Raw genomic sequence first — 23,004 nt, 5'->3', positions numbered from 1 at the left:
CTGTGTGAGCGTTGTGTCCGCTGCCGAGGGCTCGTCCTCCTGCAGCACCACAGACACCTGGCAGCTGCATTCACCCACCGCGTTCCTACAAGACAAACACAGGGAATTTTTTATCCTCGGGAAAAACAATTAAACATCAGAAAAGGGAACGAAAAGTTTCTTTCAATCTCTAAACAATAGTTTATTCACCATCTTTACTATCTCGCATCATGTGACGTGTTCACCGCTCAGTCAGTGTCCCAGAGCCGCAGACATAAAAAACAAGACAAACATGTACAATATGTCGTTTTTATTTATGGTGATCGGCACAAAACAGCAGCAGATGTGGAAGAAGAAGAAAAGCGCACAACTGCTCTGCACATGTCCAGGATGAGAAGGGTTAATTATAGCCGAGCTCCGATCGTCTGAGAATAGGTTCTCTCTGGGAACCCAAACTTGGAACAAGTATGTGGTTCTCGAGCCAAACATAAAAGAAAACCTGAAAACTCAGCGGCGACTGAGCAAAACGAGAGCAAAGAAAGCTGAGATATGAGGAGCTGTAACATGAAGAAGACTGCGGCCGCCAGGGATCACCAGACACCACGATCAGAGTCAAAATCAAATTCTATCTGACCCCTCAGGAAGAGAAAATCCACCGTGACCACAGAGCTACCTCCATATAACAGGCAGCACAGGGTGACTACAGCGAGAAACAAATCAGAGCTAAAAGCAGCAACATTACTGATCATAATCACCTGGAATTTAATGTATCCACAACATAAAGGGTATCATGCATCTCTGTATACAGGGAGCTCCCCCTAGTGGTGCCTGCAGACAGGATCTTATCATGTATCTCTGTATACAGGGAGCTCCCCCTAGTGGTGCCTGCAGACAGGATCTTACCATGTATCTCTGTATACAGGGAGCTCCCCCTAGTGGTGCCTGCAGACAGGATCTTATCATGTATCTCTGTATACAGGGAGCTCCCCCCAGTGGTGGCTGCAGACAGGATCTTATCATGTATCTCTGTATATAGGGAGCTCCCCCTAGTGGTGGCTGCAGGCAGGATCTTATCATGTATCTCTGTATACAGGGAGCTCCCCCTAGTGGTGGCTGCAGACAGGATCTTATCATGTATCTCTGTATACGGGGAGCTCCCCCTAGTGGTGACTACAGACAGGATCTTATCATGTATCTCTGTATACAGGGAGCTCCCCCTAGTGGTGACTACAGACAGGATCTTATCATGTATCTCTGTATACAGGGAGCTCCCCCTAGTGGTGGCTGCAGGCAGGATCTTATCATGTATCTCTGTATACAGGGAGCTCCCCCTAGTGGAGGCTGCAGACAGGATCTTATCATGTATCTCTGTATACAGGGAGCTCCCCCTAGTGGTGACTGCAGACAGGATCTTATCATGTATCTCTGTATACAGGGAGCTCCCCCTAGTGGTGGCTGCAGACAGGATCTTATCATGTATCTCTGTATACAGGGAGCTACCCCTAGTGGTGACTACAGACAGGATCTTATCATGTATCTCTGTGTACAGGGAGCTCCCCCTAGTGGTGGCTGCAGACAGGATCTTATCATGTATCTCTGTATACAGGGAGCTCCTCCTAGTGGTGACTACAGACAGGATCTTATCATGTATCTCTGTATACAGGGAGCTCCCCCTAGTGGTGGCTGCAGGCAGGATCTTATCATGTATCTCTGTATACAGGGAGCTCCCCCTAGTGGAGGCTGCAGACAGGATCTTATCATGTATCTCTGTATACAGGGAGCTCCCCCTAGTGATGACTGCAGACAGGATCTTATCATGTATCTCTGTATACAGGGAGCTCCCCCTAGTGGTGGCTGCAGACAGGATCTTATCATGTATCTCTGTGTACAGGGAGCTACCCCTAGTGGTGACTACAGACAGGATCTTATCATGTATCTCTGTGTACAGGGAGCTCCCCCTAGTGGTGGCTGCAGACAGGATCTTATCATGTATCTCTGTATACAGGGAGCTCCCCCTAGTGGTGGCTGCAGACAGGATCTTATCATGTATCTCTGTATACAGGGAGCTCCCCCTAGTGGTGGCTGCAGACAGGATCTTATCATGTATCTCTCTATACAGGGAGCTCCCCCTAGTGGTGGCTGCAGACAGGATCTTATCATGTATCTCTCTATAAAGGGAGCTCCCCCTAGTGGTGGCTGCAGACAGGATGTTATCATGTATCTCTGTATACAGGGAGCTCCCCCTAGTGGTGGCTGCAGACAGGATGTTATCATGTATCTCTGTATACAGGGAGCTCCCCCTAGTGGTGACTGCAGACAGGATCTTATCATGTGTCTCTGTATACAAGGATCTCCCCCTCGTGGTGGCTGCAGACAGGATCTTATCATGTATCTGTATACAGGGAGCTCCCCCTAGTGGTGACTGCAGACAGGATCTTACCATATTTCTCTGTATACAGGGAGCTCCCTCTAGTGGTGACTGCTGACAGGATCTTATCATGTATCTCTGCATACAGGGAGCTCCTGCTAGTGATGGCTGCAGACAGGATCTTATCATGTATATCTGTATACAGGGAGCTCCCCCCAGTGGTGGCTGCAGACAGGATCTTATCATGTATATCTGTATACAGGGAGCTCCCCCCAGTGGTGGCTGCAGACAGGATCTTATCATGTATCTCTGTATACAGGGAGCTCCCCCTAGTGGTGGCTGCAGGCAGGATCGTATCATGTATCTCTGTATACAGGGAGCTCCCCCTAGTGGTGACTACAGACAGAATCTTATCATGTGTCTCTGTATACAGGGAGCTCCCCCTAGTGGTGACTGCAGGCAGGATCTTATCATGTATCTCTGTATACAGGGAGCTCCCCCTAGTGGAGGCTGCAGACAGGATCTTATCATGTATCTCTGTGTACAGGGAGCTACCCCTAATGGTGACTACAGACAGGATCTTATCATGTATCTCTGTGTACAGGGAGCTCCCCCTAGTGGTGGCTGCAGACAGGATCTTATCATGTATCTCTGTATACAGGGAGCTCCCCCTAGTGGTGGCTGCAGACAGGATCTTATCATGTATCTCTGTATACAGGGAGCTCCCCCTAGTGGTGGCTGCAGACAGGATCTTATCATGTATCTCTCTATACAGGGAGCTCCCCCTAGTGGTGGCTGCAGACAGGATCTTATCATGTATCTCTCTATAAAGGGAGCTCCCCCTAGTGGTGGCTGCAGACAGAATCTTATCATGTATCTCTGCATACAGGGAGCTCCCCCTAGTGGTGGCTGCAGACAGGATCTTATCATGTATCTCTATACAGGGAGCTCCCCCTAGTGGTGGCTGCAGACAGGATCTTATCATGTATCTCTGTGTACAGGGAGCTCCCCCTAGTGGTGGCTGCAGACAGGAACTTATCATGTATCTCTGTATACAGGGAGCTCCCCCTAGTGGTGGCTGCAGACAGGATCTTATCATATATCTCTGTATACAGGGAGCTCCCCCTAGTGGTGACTGCAGACAGGATCTTATCATGTATCTCTGTATACAGGGAGCTTCCCCTAGTGGTGGCTGCAGACAGGATCTTATCATATATCTCTGTATACAGGGAGCTCCTAGTGGTGGCTGCAGACAGGATCTTATCATGTATCTCTGTGTACAGGGAGCTCCCCTAGTGGTGACTGCAGACAGGATCTTATCATGTATCTCTGTATACAGGGAGCTCCCCCTAGTGGTGACTACAGACAGAATCTTATCATGTATCTCTGTGTACAGGGAGCTCCCCCTAGTGGTGGCTGCAGGCAGGATCTTATCATGTATCTCTGTATACAGGGAGCTCCCCCTAGTGGTGGCTGCAGACAGGATCTTATCATGTATCTCTGTATACAGGGAGCTCCCCCTAGTGGTGGCTGCAGACAGGATCTTATCATGTATCTCTGTGTACAGGGAGCTACCCCTAGTGGTGACTACAGACAGGATCTTATCATGTATCTCTGTGTACAGGGAGCTCCCCCTAGTGGTGGCTGCAGACAAGATCTTATCATGTATCTCTGTATACAGGGAGCTCCCCCTAGTGGTGGCTGCAGACAGGATCTTATCATGTATCTCTGTATACAGGGAGCTCCCCCTAGTGGTGGCTGCAGACAGGATCTTATCATGTATCTCTCTATACAGGGAGCTCCCCCTAGTGGTGGCTGCAGACAGGATCTTATCATGTATCTCTCTATAAAGGGAGCTCCCCGTAGTGGTGGCTGCAGACAGAATCTTATCATGTATCTCTGCATACAGGGAGCTCCCCCTAGTGGTGGCTGCAGACAGGATCTTATCATGTATCTCTATACAGGGAGCTCCCCCTAGTGGTGGCTGCAGACAGGATCTTATCATGTATCTCTGTGTACAGGGAGCTCCCCCTAGTGGTGGCTGCAGACAGGAACTTATCATGTATCTCTGTATACAGGGAGCTCCCCCTAGTGGTGGCTGCAGACAGGATCTTATCATATATCTCTGTATACAGGGAGCTCCCCCTAGTGGTGACTGCAGACAGGATCTTATCATGTATCTCTGTATACAGGGAGCTTCCCCTAGTGGTGGCTGCAGACAGGATCTTATCATATATCTCTGTATACAGGGAGCTCCTAGTGGTGGCTGCAGACAGGATCTTATCATGTATCTCTGTGTACAGGGAGCTACCCCTAGTGGTGACTACAGACAGAATCTTATCATGTATCTCTGTGTACAGGGAGCTCCCCCTAGTGGTGGCTGCAGGCAGGATCTTATCATGTATCTCTGTATACAGGGAGCTCCCCCTAGTGGTGGCTGCAGACAGGATCTTATCATGTATCTCTCTATACAGGGAGCTCCCCCTAGTGGTGGCTGCAGACAGGATCTTATCATGTATCTCTCTATAAAGGGAGCTCCCCCTAGTGGTGGCTGCAGACAGAATCTTATCATGTATCTCTGCATACAGGGAGCTCCCCCTAGTGGTGGCTGCAGACAGGATCTTATCATGTATCTCTGAATACAGGGAGCTCCCCCTAGTGGTGGCTGCAGACAGGATCTTATCATGTATCTCTGTGTACAGGGAGCTCCCCCTAGTGGTGGCTGCAGACAGGAACTTATCATGTATCTCTGTATACAGGGAGCTCCCCCTAGTGGTGGCTGCAGACAGGATCTTATCATATATCTCTGTATACAGGGAGCTCCCCCTAGTGGTGACTGCAGACAGGATCTTATCATGTATCTCTGTATACAGGGAGCTTCCCCTAGTGGTGGCTGCAGACAGGATCTTATCATATATCTCTGTATACAGGGAGCTCCTAGTGGTGGCTGCAGACAGAATCTTATCATGTATCTCTGCATACAGGGAGCTCCCCCTAGTGGTGACTGCAGACAGGATCTTATCATGTATCTCTGTATACAGGGAGCTCCCCCTAGTGGTGGCTGCAGACACGATCTTATCATGTATCTCTGTATACAGGGAGCTCCTCCTAGTGGTGGCTGCAGACAGGATCTTATCATGTATCTCTGTATACAGGGAGCTCCCCCTAGTGGTGGCTGCAGACAGGATCTTATCATGTATCTCTGTATACAGGGAGCTCCCCCTAGTGGTGGCTGCAGGCAGGATCTTATCATGTATCTCTGTATACAGGGAGCTCCCCCTAGTGGTGGCTGCAGACAGGATCTTATCATGTATATCTGTATACAGGGAGCTCCCCCTAGTGGTGGCTGCAGACAGGATCTTATCATGTATCTCTGTATACAGGGAGCTCCCCCTAGTGGTGACTGCAGACAGGATCTTATCACGTATCTCTGTATACAGGGAGCTCCCTCTAGTGGTGGCTGCAGACAGGATCTGATCATGTATCTCTGTATACAGGGAGCTCCCCCTAGTGGTGGCTGCAGACAGAATCTTGTCATGTATCTCTAGGTGTTCACAGATGACTGGAGTTCTGTATCAGAAAATCAAAGATTTTTAAGAAATATTAAGAATTATTTAGTTCAGATTGTTAGCTCTAGAAATAAAAATCCTGAACATCTTCCTGGTTCTGGATTTAAAGACGAATGTGGAGTGAATACTGCACAGACAGATAGAGTTGATATTTATGTCTTTTGGAGATGACTTATTACAATTGAGGGATTTATATTTCTTTGTTGTGTTCCTGTAATTTTAAGTGGAAATTCCTTGTAAGACTCATAACTCAGCCTTGAAACATCAGACTCTAAATCCTCAGCCTCATCACATTCAGGGGGTTCCAAGACGCTGAGATACAGGGAGCTGTTGGGCAGAGCTGCTGGATTTTTCTCGGTGGCTCCTACATCATTAACTCCTTTGCATCCTATGGAGCCGCTCTTGTAAGTGTGTGATTAGGGATGTGGGGGAATCTTTGTGTTCGCCGCTCAGGTTCCTGCGATGTCGGCACCTGCACCGATCTCCCTCCCCCGGTGTATCTGTAGGACGGACCACCACTGACCATGGATCATGCCCGGCAAGAAACTGGATTAATGTTTAGTGTTTTTAGAAGTTTCACATCTAACCCAGAAACTACTCCCCCCATCCTCCTGCTGCACATTCAGCCCCTGAAATATTCACTGTATGTGAGCTGCGCCTCATCCCGCGAGGATTCTCCCCTCCTCCTGTTCTCGTTTATATTAAAAACTTAAAAGTCTGGCCATATATGGTGCGGAGAACGTATTCCTCCGGGCCAATGCCTCCGCCACAGAGAGCAGCACCTCGCTGCCTTCAAAGAGATACATGGAACATAATGGATCACTAATGTTTTATCGCACTCACAGACGGAGGCGCACGGGGCAGGCGAAGCCCCGCACAATCAATACCATATTAAGTTCTTCCCAGCAGATTCTCCGGCCGGAGATACAAGCAGCGAGGACGCTCGGTCCTGTATATACCAGAGCTTATATGTCCAGGGTGAGGGGCTCCTAATCACCCCAATCTCTCGGTGCAATAGTCTGCGTCCACATCAGCAGGAGCCGCCCGTGTGTTATCATCCTATAATCACTGTCCGCGCTGGACCTTTAGGTCATTTTTATTCTTTTGCTAAAGGGGCAGCCAGTCTCTGTGAAACCCCTCTTCTATATGACTCCGCCCCTGAGCAGCCTGACTCCTCCCACTAGGAACAGTTTTCAGACCGTGAAAAATGCAAGTCTCATTGCAAGCCGCTCTGCGTTTCTCTCTGATTTACTTTGTGTTTCGGTTCCTTTACTTTACAGATCTGTGCTTTCTGTCATTGAATAGAAGCTAGGCCTGGCCTAGCTCTGCTTTCACAGCCGTAAGCTTTGCTACAATTGTATTTTCCTAATGGCTCAAGAATGAAGCTGTCTAGGATTTCCAGCTGACAGTTCTCATCTGTGCTGATACACTGTGACAAAAACTCTAAACATCAGATATTTTGGATGCTGTTCTGTATATTAGCACAATGTCATCTAATTTATAAAGCTGAATGTGTGTGTGTGTGTGTGTGTATGTGTGTATGTATGTCCGGGATTGGCATCTGCACCGTCGCAGCTACAGCCACAACATTTTGCACAGTCACACGTCTGGACCCCGAGAGCGTCATAGGCTACGTTGTGAGGTGAAATTTTAACCCCGCGCTTTCCAATTCACCAAACAATTTTGCCCCTATCTACATAATGGGGAAAAAAGTGAAAGGAAAAGTGTTGGAAGCGTCGCAGCTACAGCCACAAAATTTTGCACAGTCACACATCTGGACCCTGAGTGCGTCATAGGCTACGTTGTGAGGTGAAATTTTAACCCCGCGCTTTCCAATTCACCAAACAATTTTGCCCCTATCTACATAATGGGGAAAAGTGAAAGGAAAAGTGTAGGAGGCAAATTGACAGCTGCCAGATGTGAACAAGGGGGACTTAAAGAATGAGAGCGATGGCGCCAAAGAGTATATACCGTACAGTTGCTAAGGTGGGGCCCCGACATGGGATACTCACCACACACGGGGATATGAACACACACACAAAATGTGCTTGAACACATATCACCCTCAGCACACATTTCACCACACATACACCAACCTCGCCACATAAAAGTCGAAACACAAAAGTCGCCGCTCAAAACTCGCCACGCGCAAAACTCGCCACATGCAAAAACTAGGCTCACACAAAACTCGCCACAAGTGCAAAACTCATCTCATGGAAAACTTGCCACACGCAAAACTTGCACACGCGGAAAAATTGCCACATGCACAAAAGTTGCAACACATGCAAAAGTTGCCTCACACAAAACTTGCACATACTCAAAACTCACCACGCGCAAAACTCGCCATGCGCAAAACTTGCTGCACACAACTTGCTACACTAACCTGTCACATGCAACTCGACACACAAAAAGTTGCTACACGCATGTCGCCACACAAAACTCATCTCACAAAAGTCGCTACATGTATGTCGCCACACGCAACTCAACACACACAACTTGACAAACGAAACTCGCCCTAAAACACACACAAGTCTGGTATTAGCCTTCAAAAATAAAAATCTGATTAATAAGCAGACAAACTACAAGAGCAACAAATGTACCATATAGGAAATACGGCAGCTGTCAGTCACATGACCTGTCTATTATGTGTATGTGTGAGCTAATATATACTGCCAGGGGGGAGGGCTTCCTGTTGGCTGGGGATTTATCAGGCTGCCAATTTAGCTTACATATACTGAGGTAAAAATACTGACCAATAACGTGTGAATGCGGTCTAATACAGGAGGAGATGACACACAGGTATATACTATATACAGGAGGAAATGACACACAGGTATATACTATATACAGGAGGAGATGACACACCGATATATACTATATACAGGAGGAGATGACACGTATATACTATATACAGGAGGAGATGACACACAGGTATATACTATATACAGGGGAGATGACATACAGGTATATACTATATACAGGAGCAGATGACCTACAGGTATATACTATATACAGGAGGAGATGACACACAGGTATATACTATATACAGGAGCAGATGACCTACAGGTATATACTATATACAGGAGGAGATGACACACAGGTATATACTATAAACAGGAGTAGATGACCTACAGGTATATACTATATACATGAGGAGATGACATACAGGTGTATGCTATATAGAAGATGACATACAGGTATATAGTATATACAGGAGGAGATGACACACAGATATATACTATATACAGGAGGAGATGACATACAGGTATATACTATATATAGAAGGAGAAGACATACAGGTATATACTATATATAGGAGGAGATGACATACAGGTATATACTATATACAGGGGAGATGACACACAGCAGGTATATACAATATACAGGGGAGATGACAAACAGGTATATACTATATATAGGAGATGACATACAGGTGTATACTATATATAAGGGAGATGACAAACATGTATATACTGAGGTGAAAATGAGAGGTGTGAGGTGAAAATGAAAAGGTGTGAGTGCAAAATGAGAGGAGTGAGGGAAAATAGTGGAGTGATCAGAAAATGACAGATGTGAGGTCGAAATGACAGATGTGAGGTCGAAATGACAAGTGTTAGGGGGGAATGAGAGGAGTGAGGGGGAAAATGAGAGATGTGAGGGGGAAAATGAAAGATGTGATTGGGAAAATGAGAGGCATGATGGGAAAATAAGAGAAGTGAGGTGCTATAACTAACCACAGATATTTACTATGCCCAGGCAACGCCGGGCTCTTCGGCTAGTCTCTCTATAAAAAGAGGAAACGTTTAAATTATGGTGCAGAACTGAAGCATTTCCACACCCCCCTGAAGAGTCACATGACCCAGTTACATGGTTAGTCTGATTGCTGCATTAGGGTACGCCATGGTATGTGATTCTATATGGGTATGGCTCAACTGAAATACTCTGCGCTGCTGTTTGTCAAAGGACTTAATATTAATGTGCTTTTCTGACTGTGATTAAAAAGAAATTCATGCCCCTTTTTTTAAGTCCCCTCCCTCCTTTTGAGGCCCTTCCTTGTTTTGGAGGCCCTGCCCTCTTCTTGAGGCCACTCCCGCTTCTCCAGGCTTCTCCATCTTCTTGACGCCCCTCCCTCTTCTTGAAATCTCCTCCTTCTTATTGAGCCCCCTCCCACTTCTTGAACCCGAATGCTTCTTCTTGACGCCCCACCCTCTTCTTGAAACATCCTCATTCTTCTTGAGGCTCCTCCCTCTTCTCGACACCCCGCCCTCTTCTTGAAACCTCCTCCCTCTTCTTGACACCCTTCCCTCTTCTTGAAACCTCCTCTTTCAGGCTCCTCCTCCTTCTTGACTCTCCGCCCTCTTCTTGAAACCTTCTTGTGGCTCCTCCCTCTTCTTGAAGCTTCCACCTTGAGCCCCCTCCCTCTTGAAGCCTCCACCTTCTTGAAGCCACTCCCTCTTGTTGAGGCCCCTCCCATCTTACTATCTTCAGCAGGTTCCTGATATACTTTAGTTTCTCACTTTTAGTTCTCTGTACTGTAGAATACGTCTGTTCTAACTGTAATGGAAATCGCCATCCTGCCGGGCTTCATCTTCTATACATCAGCTAGTCTGAACAAGAAGAGCTGCAGTGTAAAGCATGGGAAGTGAATAATGGAAAGTATAATAGCAGAAGGTATGAGAAGAAGCATGAACCTACTACACAAACCTTACATCAGCAGGCGGCCTCTTACCTGAGGCAGATCTGATATACTCCGGTATCTTCCTCGTGAACGTTCCTCAGGATTAATGTGAAGACGTCTTCATTCTGCAGAACATCGCAGTCACGGAGCTGCTGTCCATCCTTCATCCACTGAACCTCAGGGAAGGGATCTCCGGCAATTGCACAGGAGAGCAGCGCACTCTGCCCCGGCAATAACACCATGGATTTAGGCTTACTGATGAACCAGGGCTGCGTCCCCTCCTGCGGCTCTGAGACCAATAAAATACATGAAATACATAAGTGTGTATAAATATACACAAACTGTAACGCAGCGGCTTTCATGACCGTGCGGTAAAGAGTCAGTGACCCAGAGTAGTCCATCTTAAAGGTCTTTATTTTTGCAATGTACAAAAAAAAAAAACTTTATCCTCCGGTTCGCAGCCAGATCATTTGTAACAGTCTGTATCAAATCTGTTCCCGTGGGCAACTGCACCACCGTATCACTTGTGGGTGCGTCAATGGCTTTGCTTTCTCTGGGATATGTTCAGACTCATACAGACCTGTAATACACACAGCCTCCTGCTCTGCTGCTTGCAAACCAAACACTGACTCAACCAGACCTCAACTGGTTAAAGAACATCTCTAGAATCCGCCCTTTTCTCACCATGGAAACAACAAAACCCCTCACTGTCGCCCTGATCCACTCCCGCCTGGACTACTGCAACGCTCTATTAATTGGCCTCCCCCTCACTCGAGTTTCCCCTCTCCAGTCTATCCTTAATGCAGCAGCCAGGGTCGTCCATCTGGCTAATCGTTACTCGGACGCGTCCGCTCTTCGCCAGTCGTTACACTGGCTGCCCATTCATTACAGGATACAATTCAAAGTACCTGTTCTCACCCACAAAGCTCTCCACAGTGCGGCCCCCCATACATCTCCTCCCTCATTTCGGTCTATCGGCCTAACCGACCGCTGCGCTCTGCAAATTACTTTCGACTAACCTCTGCACTAATCCGTACCTCCCACTGCCGACTGCAAGACTTCTCCTGCGCTGCGCCAATCCTCTGGAATGCTCTACCCCAAGATATTAGGACCATCAACAATTTGCATGATTTTAGGCGCTCGCTCAAAACACATTTGTTCAGAGCGGCCTATCACATTCAGTAATCAAAGTCATGTTATGTTTGTGTGTGTGTAGCCCATTCACTATCTCCATCTACCCCCACCCCCTGAAGATGGCCGGACCCTCATTGTAAATACATCATTGTAGATACAAACCTGTACATTGTATCTCCCCCACCTCATTGTAGATTGTAAGCTCTCACGAGCAGGGGCGGCTTATTTCGCTTCAATTATTGTATTGTTAACATTGTTACTGTTTGTGTTTGAAACTGTTAAACTGTCAAGCGCTGCGGAATATGCTGGCACTATATAAATAAAGATTATTATTATTATTATTATTAATGGGAATCGTGGAGATGGGCCACTCCCAAGACCTGGAGTGGTGGGAGAGATCGGCCCCACTACCATCTACAGATCTCTCGAAAAATTAAAGTCCATGTTAGGGTTTCTTAAATCTTTCTTGATCAAATAGTTTGACCAAATCCACTCTTTTTTTCATTTTGCATTGTAACCACAGGTGTGGCTGTAATCACAAACTCCAGCGGATTCAGTATGCCTCATCCTGGGGGACACGTAACAACCCTCATATATAATTCCCCTCACTGTCTAATATATGTGTATGTTATATATATATATATATATATATATATATATATATATATATATATATATACATATACATATACACATACACACACACACTAGATGGTGGCCCGATTCTAATGCATCGGGTATTCTAGAATATGTATGTAGTTTATTTATGAAGTTTTCAGAATAATGCAATTTATACAAAGGATTCCGCCGGCCGCGACCAATTAGCGAAGCGTGGTTCAAATTTCGCGTCAATTTGCGGGCGGACTGCGACTGTCGCTGATTGTTCACGGCCGGGCGTGACCAATCAGTGAAGCCAGGGCCGGCTCCAGGTTTTTGAGGGCCCCGGGCAAAAGAGTCTCAGTGGCTCCCCTCTTTAACACATACCACGATTCATGATGCACAGATACAGCAGAGAAATATAGCACAGCCAAGTAGCGTATAGCACAGCCCACGTAGTATATAGCACAGCCCACGTAGTATATAGCATAGCCAAATAGTATATAACACAGCCCACGTAGTATATAACAGCCCACGTAGTATATTGCAGCCACATAGTATATTGCCCAGCCACATAGTATATTGCCCAGCCACATAGTATATTGCCCAGTCACGTAGTATATAGCACAGCCCACGTAGTAAATAGCACAGACACGTAGTATATTGCCCTGCCACGTAGTATATTGCCCAGCCACGTAGTATATTACCGTGCCATGCAGTATATTGCCCAGCCACGAAGTATATAGCACAGACTCGTAGTATATTGCCCAGCCACGTAGTATATAGCACACATAGTATATAGCACAGACACGTAGTATATTGCCCAGCCATGTCATATATTGCACAGCCATAGTATATTGCACAGCCACGTAATATATTGCACAGCCACGTAGTGTATAGCACAGCCACGTAGTATAAAGCACAGACTCGTAGTATATTGCCCAGCCACGTAGTATATTGCCCAGCCATGTAGTATATTGCCCAGCCACATAGTATATTGCCCAGCCACGTAATATATTGCACAGCCACGTAGTATATGGCACAGCCACGTAGTATATAGCACAGCCACATAGTATATAGCAGAGACGTAGTATATAACGCTGCCGATGCAGTATATAACCCAGGCCACGTAGTATAGAGCACAGCAATGTAGTATATTGCCCATCCATGTTATATATACCACAGCCACGTAGTATATAGCACAGCCCACATAGTATGTAGCACAGAGATGTAGTATATAACACAGCCCATGCAGTATCTAACACAGCCCACGTAGTATATAGCAATGTGGGCACCATATCCCTGTTAAAAAAAGAATTCAAATAAAAAATAGTTATAAGGTGAGGTAAGGTGAGTACCTTCCGTCGGTGCCCGGATCCAGCCGAGGCATTTACCGATTCTCCTCTTGATGCTCCGGTCCCAAGAGTGCATTGCGGTCTCGCGAGATGATGACGTAGCGGTCTCGCGAGACCGCTACGTCATCATCTCACAAGACCGCAATGCATGGACCGGACCGTCGCGAGGAGCGGGAAAGGCCTGGGCTGGATCTGGGGGCCGACAGGTGAGTTTATAATGATTATTTTTTTTTTAAACATTAGATCTTTTTACTATTGATGATGCATAGGCATGCACGTGCATGCGCGCTGATGTGCTGTATGCTATGCCCACAGTTGGGCAAAGCATAATGCGCAGGCGCAAGAGCAGAATGCACTGCGCAACTGCCAAAAAAAGAGCGCGATCTGTGCGATTCACAGATCGAATTTACGTCAGAAACGCCGAGGAGTGGGGGGAGAAACAGGGATTTAACCACGCCCATTTGACCAGACCAGCGTGATTGGCGAAAACGGCGACTTTAGTAAGGTATTTCGGCAGCATAGGTGGGGAATCAGGGGACAAAAAATACACTATTGTAACGCACAGCTCAGGCCCTATTTAACGGTATTTTTATCTCATATTGAAAAAAACGGGGTGACAGGTTCCCTTTAAGTATATAATTCCACACGTGTTAACTCATAGTTTTGATGCCTTCAGTGTGAATGTGCAATTTTCATAGTCATGAAAATACAGAAAAATCTTTCTATATATAGTATTTTCTGGTGTATAAGACGACCCCCAACTTTTCCATATAAAATATGGAATTTGGGATATACCCACTGTATAAGACGGGGGTCATCTTATACGCCCAGTCATCTTATACGGCGTGTGGTTCCCAGGGTCTGGAGGAGAGGAGACTCTCCTTCAGGCCCTGGGATCCATATTCATGTAAAAATTAAAGAATAAAAAATATAGATATACTTACTTTATTTTTATTCTTTATTTTTTACATCATGAATATAGATCCCAGGGCCTTAAAGAGAGTCTCCTCTCCTTTAGACCCTGAGAACCATCCAGGATCGCTCCGTGCGCCCATACCTGGCGTAAAAGACGACCCCTGACTTTTGGGACAATTTTTAGGGGTTAAAAAGTCATCTTATACGCCGGAAAATACGGTATATATTATATATATATATATATATATATATATATATATATATATATATACAGTTAGGTCCATATATATTTGGACAGAGACAACATTTTTCTAATTTTGGGTATAGACATTACCACAATGAATGTTAAACAAAACAATTCAGATGCAGTTGAAGTTCAGACTTTCAGCTTTCATTTGAGGGTATCCACATTAAAATTGGATGAAGGGTTTAGGCGTTTCAGCTCCTTAACATGTGCCACCCTGTTTTTAAAGGGACCAAAAGTAATTGGACAATTGACCCCAAGGCTATTTCATGGACAGGTGTGGGCAATCCCTTCGTTATGTCATTCTCAATTAAGCAGATAAAAGGCCTGGAGTTGATTTGAGGTGCGGTGCTGCATTTGGAAGGTTTTGCTGTGAAGTAAACATGCGGTAAAGGAGCTCTCCATGCAGGTGAAACAAGCCATCCTTAAGCTGCGAAAACAGAAAAAACCCATCCGAGAAATTGCTACAATATTAGGAGTGGCAAAATCTACAGTTTGGTCCATCCTGAGACAGAAAGAAAGCACTGGTGAACTCATCAATGCAAAAAGACCTGGGCGCCCACGGAAGACAACAGTGGTGGATGATCGCAGAATAATCTCCATGGTGAAGAGAAACCCCTTCACAACAGCCGACCAAGTGACCAACACTCTCCAGGAGGTCGGCGTATCAATATCCAAATCTGCCATAAAGAGAAGACTGCATGAAAGTAACTACAGAGGGTTCACTGCACGGTGCAGCCACTCATAAGAATCAAGAAGAAAAAGGCTAAAAAACATCTAAAAAAGCCGCACAGTTCTGGAAGAACATTCTATGGACAGATGGAACCAAGATCAACCTCTACCAGAATGATGGAAAGAGGAAAGTATGGTGAAGGCGCGGTCCAGCTCATGATCCAAAGCATACCACATCATCTGTAAAACACGGCGGAGGCAGTGTGATGGCGCGGGCATGCATAAACACGGCGGAGGCAGTGTGATGGCGCGGGCATGCATGGCTGCCAGTGGCACTGGGGCACTAGTGTTTATTGATGATGTGACACAGGAATGAATTCTGAGGTCTTCAGAGCCGCCATACTGTGTGCTCAGATCCAGCCAAACGCAGCCAAACTGATTGGTCGTCGTTTCATACTACAGATGGACAATGACCCAAAACATAAAGCCAAAGCAACCCAGGAGTTTATTAAAGCAAAGAAGTGGAATATTCTTGAATGGCCAAGTCAGTCACCTGATCTCAACCCAATTGAGCAGCATTTCACTTGTTAAAGACTAAACTTCAGACAGAAAGGCCACAAACAAACAGCAACTGAAAACCACCGCAGTGAAGGCCGAGCATCAAAAAGGAGGAAACACAGCGTCTGGTGATGTCCATGAGTTCAAGGCTTCAGGCAGTCATTGCCAACAAAGGGTTTTCAACCACGTACTAAAAATTAACATTTTATTTAAAATGATTGAATCTGTCCAATTACTTTTGGTCCCTTTAAAAACAGGGTGGCACATGTTAAGGAGCTGAAACTCCTAAACCCTTCATCCAATTTTAATGTGGATACCCTCAAATGAAAGCTGAAAGTCTGAACTTCAACTGCATCTGAATTGTTTTGTTTAAAATTCATTGTGGTAATGTCTATAACCAAAATTAGAAAAATGTTGTCTCTGTCCAAATATATATGGACCTAACTGTATATACATACACACAAACACACACACATTTATATATGCACACATATATATATCTACTATATAATTGTCTAAGGGTCACTTCCGTCTGTCCTTCTGTCTGTCTGTCACGGATATTCATTGGTCGCGGCCTCTGTCTGTCATGGAAATCTGAGTCGCTGATTGGTCGCGGGAAAACAGCCACGACCAATCAGCGACGGGCACAGTCCGGAAGAAAATGGCCGCTCCTTACTCCCCGCATTCAGTGCCCGGCGCCCGCATGCTCCCCTTCAGTCACCGCACACAGGGTTAACGCCGGCGGTAACGGACCGCATTATGCCGCAGGTAACGCACTCCGTTACCGCCGCTATTAACCCTGTGTGTCCCCAACTTTTTACTATTGATGCTGCCTATGCGGCATCAATAGTAAAAAAATGTAATGTTAAAAATAATACAAAAACCTGCTATACTCACCCTCCGTAGTCCACTGAGCCGCTCGCGCCTGCCACCATCTTCCGTTCCTGGCGATGCATTGCAAAATTACCCAGAAGACTTAGCGGTCTCGCGAGACCGCTAAGTCATCTGGGTAATTTCGCAATGGATCCTGGGAACGGAAGATGGCAGCAGCTGCGCGCATATCGCCGGAGCTCCGCTGGATCCCAGGGGTGAGTATGTAACTATTTTTTATTTTAATTGTTTTTTTAACAGGAATATGGTAACCACACTGCTGTATACGACGTGGGCTGTGTTAGATACCGCGTGGCCGCTATATACTACATAGGCAGTGTTATATACTGTGTGTGTTGTGCTATATACTGCGTGGGCTCTGCTATATATATATTACGTGGCCACTGTTATATACTGCGTGGGCAGTGTTATATACTACGTGGCTGCTATATACTGCGTGGGCTGTGCTATATACTATGTGGCCACTGTTATATACTGTGTGGGCAGTGTTATATACTACGTGGCTGCTATATACTGCGTGGGCTGTGCTATATTCTATGTGGCCACTGTTATATACTGCGTGGGCAGTGTTATATACTACGTGGCTGCTATATTCTGCATGGGCTGTGCTATATATTACGTGGCCAGTGTTATATACTGCGTGTGCTGTGTTATATACTACGTCACCTGTGTTATATACTGCGTAGGCTGTGTTATATAGTACGTGGCTGTGTTATATACTGCGTGGCCATTGTTATATATTGTGTGGCCTGTATTAACGCATCGGGTATTCTACAATATGTATGTATATAGCAGCTACATAGTATATAGCACAGGCCACATAGTATTTGTCTGCTATATACTATATGGCTCCTATATACTACGTGGCCTGTGGTATATACTATGTGGCTGCTATATACATACATAAATACATATTCTAGAATACCCGATGCGTTAGAATCGGGCCACCATCTAGTATATATATATATATATATATATATATATATATATATATATATACACACAGATACACATACACACAGTGGGAAGAAAGTATTAAGTCAGCCTCCAATTGTGAAAGTTCTCGCACTTAAAAAGATAAGAGCGGCCTGTAATTGACATCATATGTAGACCACAACTATGAGAGTCAAAATGAGAAAACAAATCCAGAAAATCACCTTGTCTGATTTTTCTCATCTTTCAGGATACATCGGGGTTTTATCTACAGCATTACAGAAAGCATTACAGAATGCTGGAGATAAGCCCTGATGCCGGTGGGCTTAGCGCACCTTCGATTTTGGGGGTGACAGGTTCCCTTTAAATCCTGAGTGAAAACCTCCTTCCCTCTGCAAGGACATTACAAATGGGTTGTGGCTGGGGCTTCTAGCAAGACAATGACCCAAAACATACAGCCAAGGCAACAAAGGAGTGGCTCAAAAAGAAGCACATTAAGGTCATGGAGTGGCCTAGCCAGTCTCCAGACCTTTATCCCATAGAAAACTTACAGAGGGAGTTGAAGCTCCGAGTTGCCAAGCGACAGCCCCAAAATCTTCATGATTTAGAGATGATCTGCAAAGAGGAGTGGAGCAAAATTCCTCCTGACATGTGCGCAAACCTCATCATCAACTACAAAAAACATCTGACTGCTGTGCTTGCCAACAAGGGTTTTACCACCAAGTATTAAGTCTTGTTTGCCAGAGGGATCAAATACTTATTTCTCACTGCAAAATGCAAATAAATGTATATAATTTATACAGTATGATTTTCTGGATTTTGTTTTTGATATTCTATCTCTCAATGTGAAAATAACCTTCCCTTAAAATTATAGACTGTTCATGTCTTTGTCAGTGGGCAAACTTACAAAATCAGCAAGGGGCCAAATACTTATTTCCCCCACTGTACACACATATACACCATGCCGTAATATCTGTACTGGAAGGTTTATATACCTATATGGTACTGAGATGCAATACATAGATTCACAGATGTATACTGTTCGGTAATATCTAAATACACACCGTACGGCACAGAGGAGTGTGTACAAATGGAAGGACTCAGACTCCTATCATTGATAACACATTGGGTGCAGTTGTGCAGTGCAGGATGTGCTGGAAATGTTTCTATACGAATTTGGGAAAGTTCTGAAATGTCCTATAAATGTCTGTTCTGTTCCTGATCTCGGGATCTCGGCTTCTACCGGAGACGACTCTGTGCTGCTCCTTACGTCCATGTCAGTGGTGATCGGGGCTGCGGAGTCGGTGTTAGGGAAATTGAGGAGTCGGAGGTATGGTTTACCTACTCCACAGCCCTGGAAATAAGTAGTGAACTCATCACTAATTTTCTAAGTAAATCTATTTATAAAGATGCTATTAACATGAAATGTCGGTAACAACCCATATTGATAGCTGACACAGAAAAAACGTAATGAACACATGAAGAAAGGCAAGTGCAAAAAACCATGCAAAGTCCTGACACCCGCTGAGATATATCAGTAATTAGGAAACAATCCTTCCACTTAGTGACAAATAATATCAGCTGGTTTAACTGATGGTCTATAAAAAGGTGTTACCAAGGGGCCACACAAGAAACATCTCATGATGCATAACACCAGTGAGTGTCTCAAGACCTTCACAACCTTATTGTTGCAAAACATCCTGATGACATTTGTTATAGAAGAATTTCTAATCTACTAAATGTTGCGGTGAGTCCTGTTGGGGCTATGATCTGGAAGTGACAATAACATAATTTCAACATAAACCAACCACAACTAGGTGATCCTTGCATGATTTCTGACAGAGGAGTGAAAAGAATGATCAGAAGAGTTGTCCCATACATCCTGCATGTCCTGTATGCACGCTCACCATACAACCTGTATGCACGCTCACCATACAACCTGCATGTCCTGTATGCATGCTCAACATACAACCTCCATGGCCTGTATGCACGCTCACCACACAACCTGCATGTCCTGTATGCACGCTCACCACATAACCTCCATGGCCTGTATGCACGCTCACCATACAACCTGCATGTCTTGTATGCACGCTCACCACACAACCTGCATGTCCTGTATGCACGCTCACCATACAACCTGTATGCACGCTCACCATACAACCTGCATGTCCTGTATGCACGCTCAACATACAACCTGCATGTCCGGTATGCACGCTCACCACATAACCTCCATGGCCTGTATGCACGCTCACCATACAACCTGCATGTCCTGTATGCACGCTCACCACATAACCTCCATGGCCTGTATGCACGCTCACCACACAACCTGCATGTCCTGTATGCACGCTCACCACACAACCTGCATGTCCTGTATGCACGCTCACCATACAACCTGCATGGCCTGTATGCACGCTCACCAAACAACCTGCATGTCCTGTATGCACGCTCACCACACAACTTGCATGGCCTGTATGCACGTTCACCACACAACCTGCATGTCCTGTATGCACGCTCACCACATAACCTCCATGGCCTGTATGCACGCTCACCATACAACCTGCATGTCCTGTATGCACGCTCACCACACAACCTGCATGTCCTGTATGCACGCTCACCATACAACCTCCATGGCCTGTATGCACGCTCACCATACAACCTGCATGTCCTGTATGCACGCTCACCACACAACCTGCATGTCCTGTATGCACGCTCACCATACAACCTGCATGGCCTGTATGCACGCTCACCATACAACCTCCATGGCCTGTATGCACGCTCACCATACAACCTCCATGGCCTGTATGCACGCTCACCATACAACCTCCATGGCCTGTATGCACGCTCACCACACAACCTCCATGGCCTGTATGCACGCTCACCACACAACTTCCATGGCCTGTATGCACGCTCACCATACAACCTCCATGGCCTGTATGCACGCACATGCAAAAACCATGCAAAGTCCTGACACCCGCTGAGATATATCAGTAATTAGGAAACAATCCTTCCACTTAGTGACAAATAATATCAGCTGGTTTAACTGATGGTCTATAAAAAGGTGTTACCAAGGGGCCACACAAGAAACATCTCATGATGCATAACACCAGTGAGTGTCTCAAGACCTTCACAACCTTATTGTTGCAAAACATCCTGATGACATTTGTTATAGAAGAATTTCTAAACTACTAAAGGTTGCGGTGAGTCCTGTTGGGGCTATGATCTGGAAGTGACAATAACATAATTTCAACATAAACCAACCACAACTAGGTGATCCTTGCATGATTTCTGACAGAGGAGTGAAAAGAATGATCAGAAGAGTTGTCCCATACATCCTGCATGTCCTGTATGCACGCTCACCATACAACCTGTTTGCACGCTCACCACATAACCTCCATGGCCTGTATGCACGCTCACCATACAACCTCCATGGCCTGTATGCACGCTCACCATACAACCTCCATCGCCTGTGTGCACGCTCACCACACAACCTCCATGGCCTGTATGCACGCTCACCATACAACCTGCATGTCCTGTATGCACGCTCACCACACAACCTGCATAGCCTGTAAGTACGCTTACTATACAACTTGCATGGCCTGTATGCACGCTCACCATACAACCTCCATGGCCTGTATGTACTCTCACCACACATCCTCCATGTCCTGTATACAGGTCCTTCTCAAAAAATTAGCATATAGTGTTAAATTTCATTATTTACCATAATGTAATGATTACAATTAAACTTTCATATATTATAGATTCATTATCCACCAACTGAAATTTGTCAGGTCTTTTATTGTTTTAATACTGATGATTTTGGCATACAACTCCTGATAACCCAAAAAACCTGTCTCAATAAATTAGCATATTTCACCCATCCAATCAAATAAAAGTGTTTTTTAATAACAAACAAAAAAACCATCAAATAATAATGTTCAGTTATGCACTCAATACTTGGTCGGTAATCCTTTGGCAGAAATGACTGCTTCAATGCGGCGTGGCATGGAGGCAATCAGCCTGTGACACTGCTGAGATGTTATGGAGGCCCAGGATGCTTCAATAGCGGCCTTAAGCTCATCCAGAGTGTTGGGTCTTGCGTCTCTCAACTTTCTCTTCACAATATCCCACAGATTCTCTATGGGGTTCAGGTCAGGAGAGTTGGCAGGCCAATTGAGCACAGTAATACCATGGTCAGTAAACCATTTACCAGTGGTTTTGGCACTGTGAGCAGGTGCCAGGTCGTGCTGAAAAATGAAATCTTCATCTCCATAAAGCATTTCAGCCGATGGAAGCATGAAGTGCTCCAAAATCTCCTGATAGCTAGCTGCATTGACCCTGCCCTTGATGAAACACAGTGGACCAACACCAGCAGCTGACATGGCACCCCACACCATCACTGACTGTGGGTACTTGACACTGGACTTCAGGCATTTTGGCATTTCCTTCTCCCCAGTCTTCCTCCAGACTCTGGCACCTTGATTTCTGAATGACATGCAAAATTTGCTTTCATCAGAAAAAAGTACTTGGGACCACTTAGCAACAGTCCAGTGCTGCTTCTCTGTAGCCCAGGTCAGGCGCCTCTGCCGCTGTTTATGGTTCAAAAGTGGCTTTACCTGGGGAATGCGGCACCTGTAGCCCATTTCCTGCACACGCCTGTGAACGGTGGCTCTGGATGTTTCCACACCAGACTCAGTCCACTGCTTCCTCAGGTTCCCCAAGGTCTGGAATCGGTCCCTCTCCACAATCTTCCTCAGGGTCCGGTCTCCTCTTCTCGTTGTACAGCGTTTTCTGCCACATTGTTTCCTTCCAACAGACTTACCATTGAGGTGCCTTGATACAGCACTCTGGGAACAGCCTATTTGTTGAGAAATGTCTTTCTGGGTCTTACCCTCTTGCTTGAGGGTGTCAATGATGGCCTTCTTGACATCTGTCAGGTCGCTAGTCTTACCCATGATGGGGGTTTTGAGTAATGAACCAGGCAGGGAGTTTATAAAAGCCTCAGGTATCTTTTGCATGTGTTTAGAGTTAATTAGTTGATTCAGAAGATTAGGGTAATAGGTCGTTTAGAGAACCTTTTCTTGATATGCTAATTTATTGAGACAGGTTTTTTG

At 45.7% G+C, this 23,004-nt stretch overlaps 1 protein-coding gene across 2 annotated transcripts in view; it reads right to left on the bottom strand.

Annotated features, from left to right (window-relative positions):
* Positions 1–23,004, bottom strand: part of MYLK (myosin light chain kinase) — a 208,256-nt gene that overhangs the window by 140,311 nt on the left and 44,941 nt on the right. For both annotated transcript variants that reach the window (XM_069732600.1, XM_069732601.1), the window contains exons 5-6: positions 10,646–10,883; positions 2–85 (exon numbers count right to left, since the gene is read on the bottom strand). In XM_069732600.1, the coding sequence (XP_069588701.1) occupies positions 2–85; positions 10,646–10,883 (322 nt within the window). The remainder of the gene's footprint in view (position 1; positions 86–10,645; positions 10,884–23,004) is intronic.

The sequence above is a fragment of the Ranitomeya imitator genome, chromosome 7, assembly GCF_032444005.1.
Source record: "Ranitomeya imitator isolate aRanImi1 chromosome 7, aRanImi1.pri, whole genome shotgun sequence".
NCBI classification, from domain to species: Eukaryota; Metazoa; Chordata; class Amphibia; order Anura; family Dendrobatidae; genus Ranitomeya; species Ranitomeya imitator.
The sequence above is the reverse complement of the archived record's forward strand: the minus strand, read 5'-3'. Positions and strand labels throughout refer to the sequence as shown.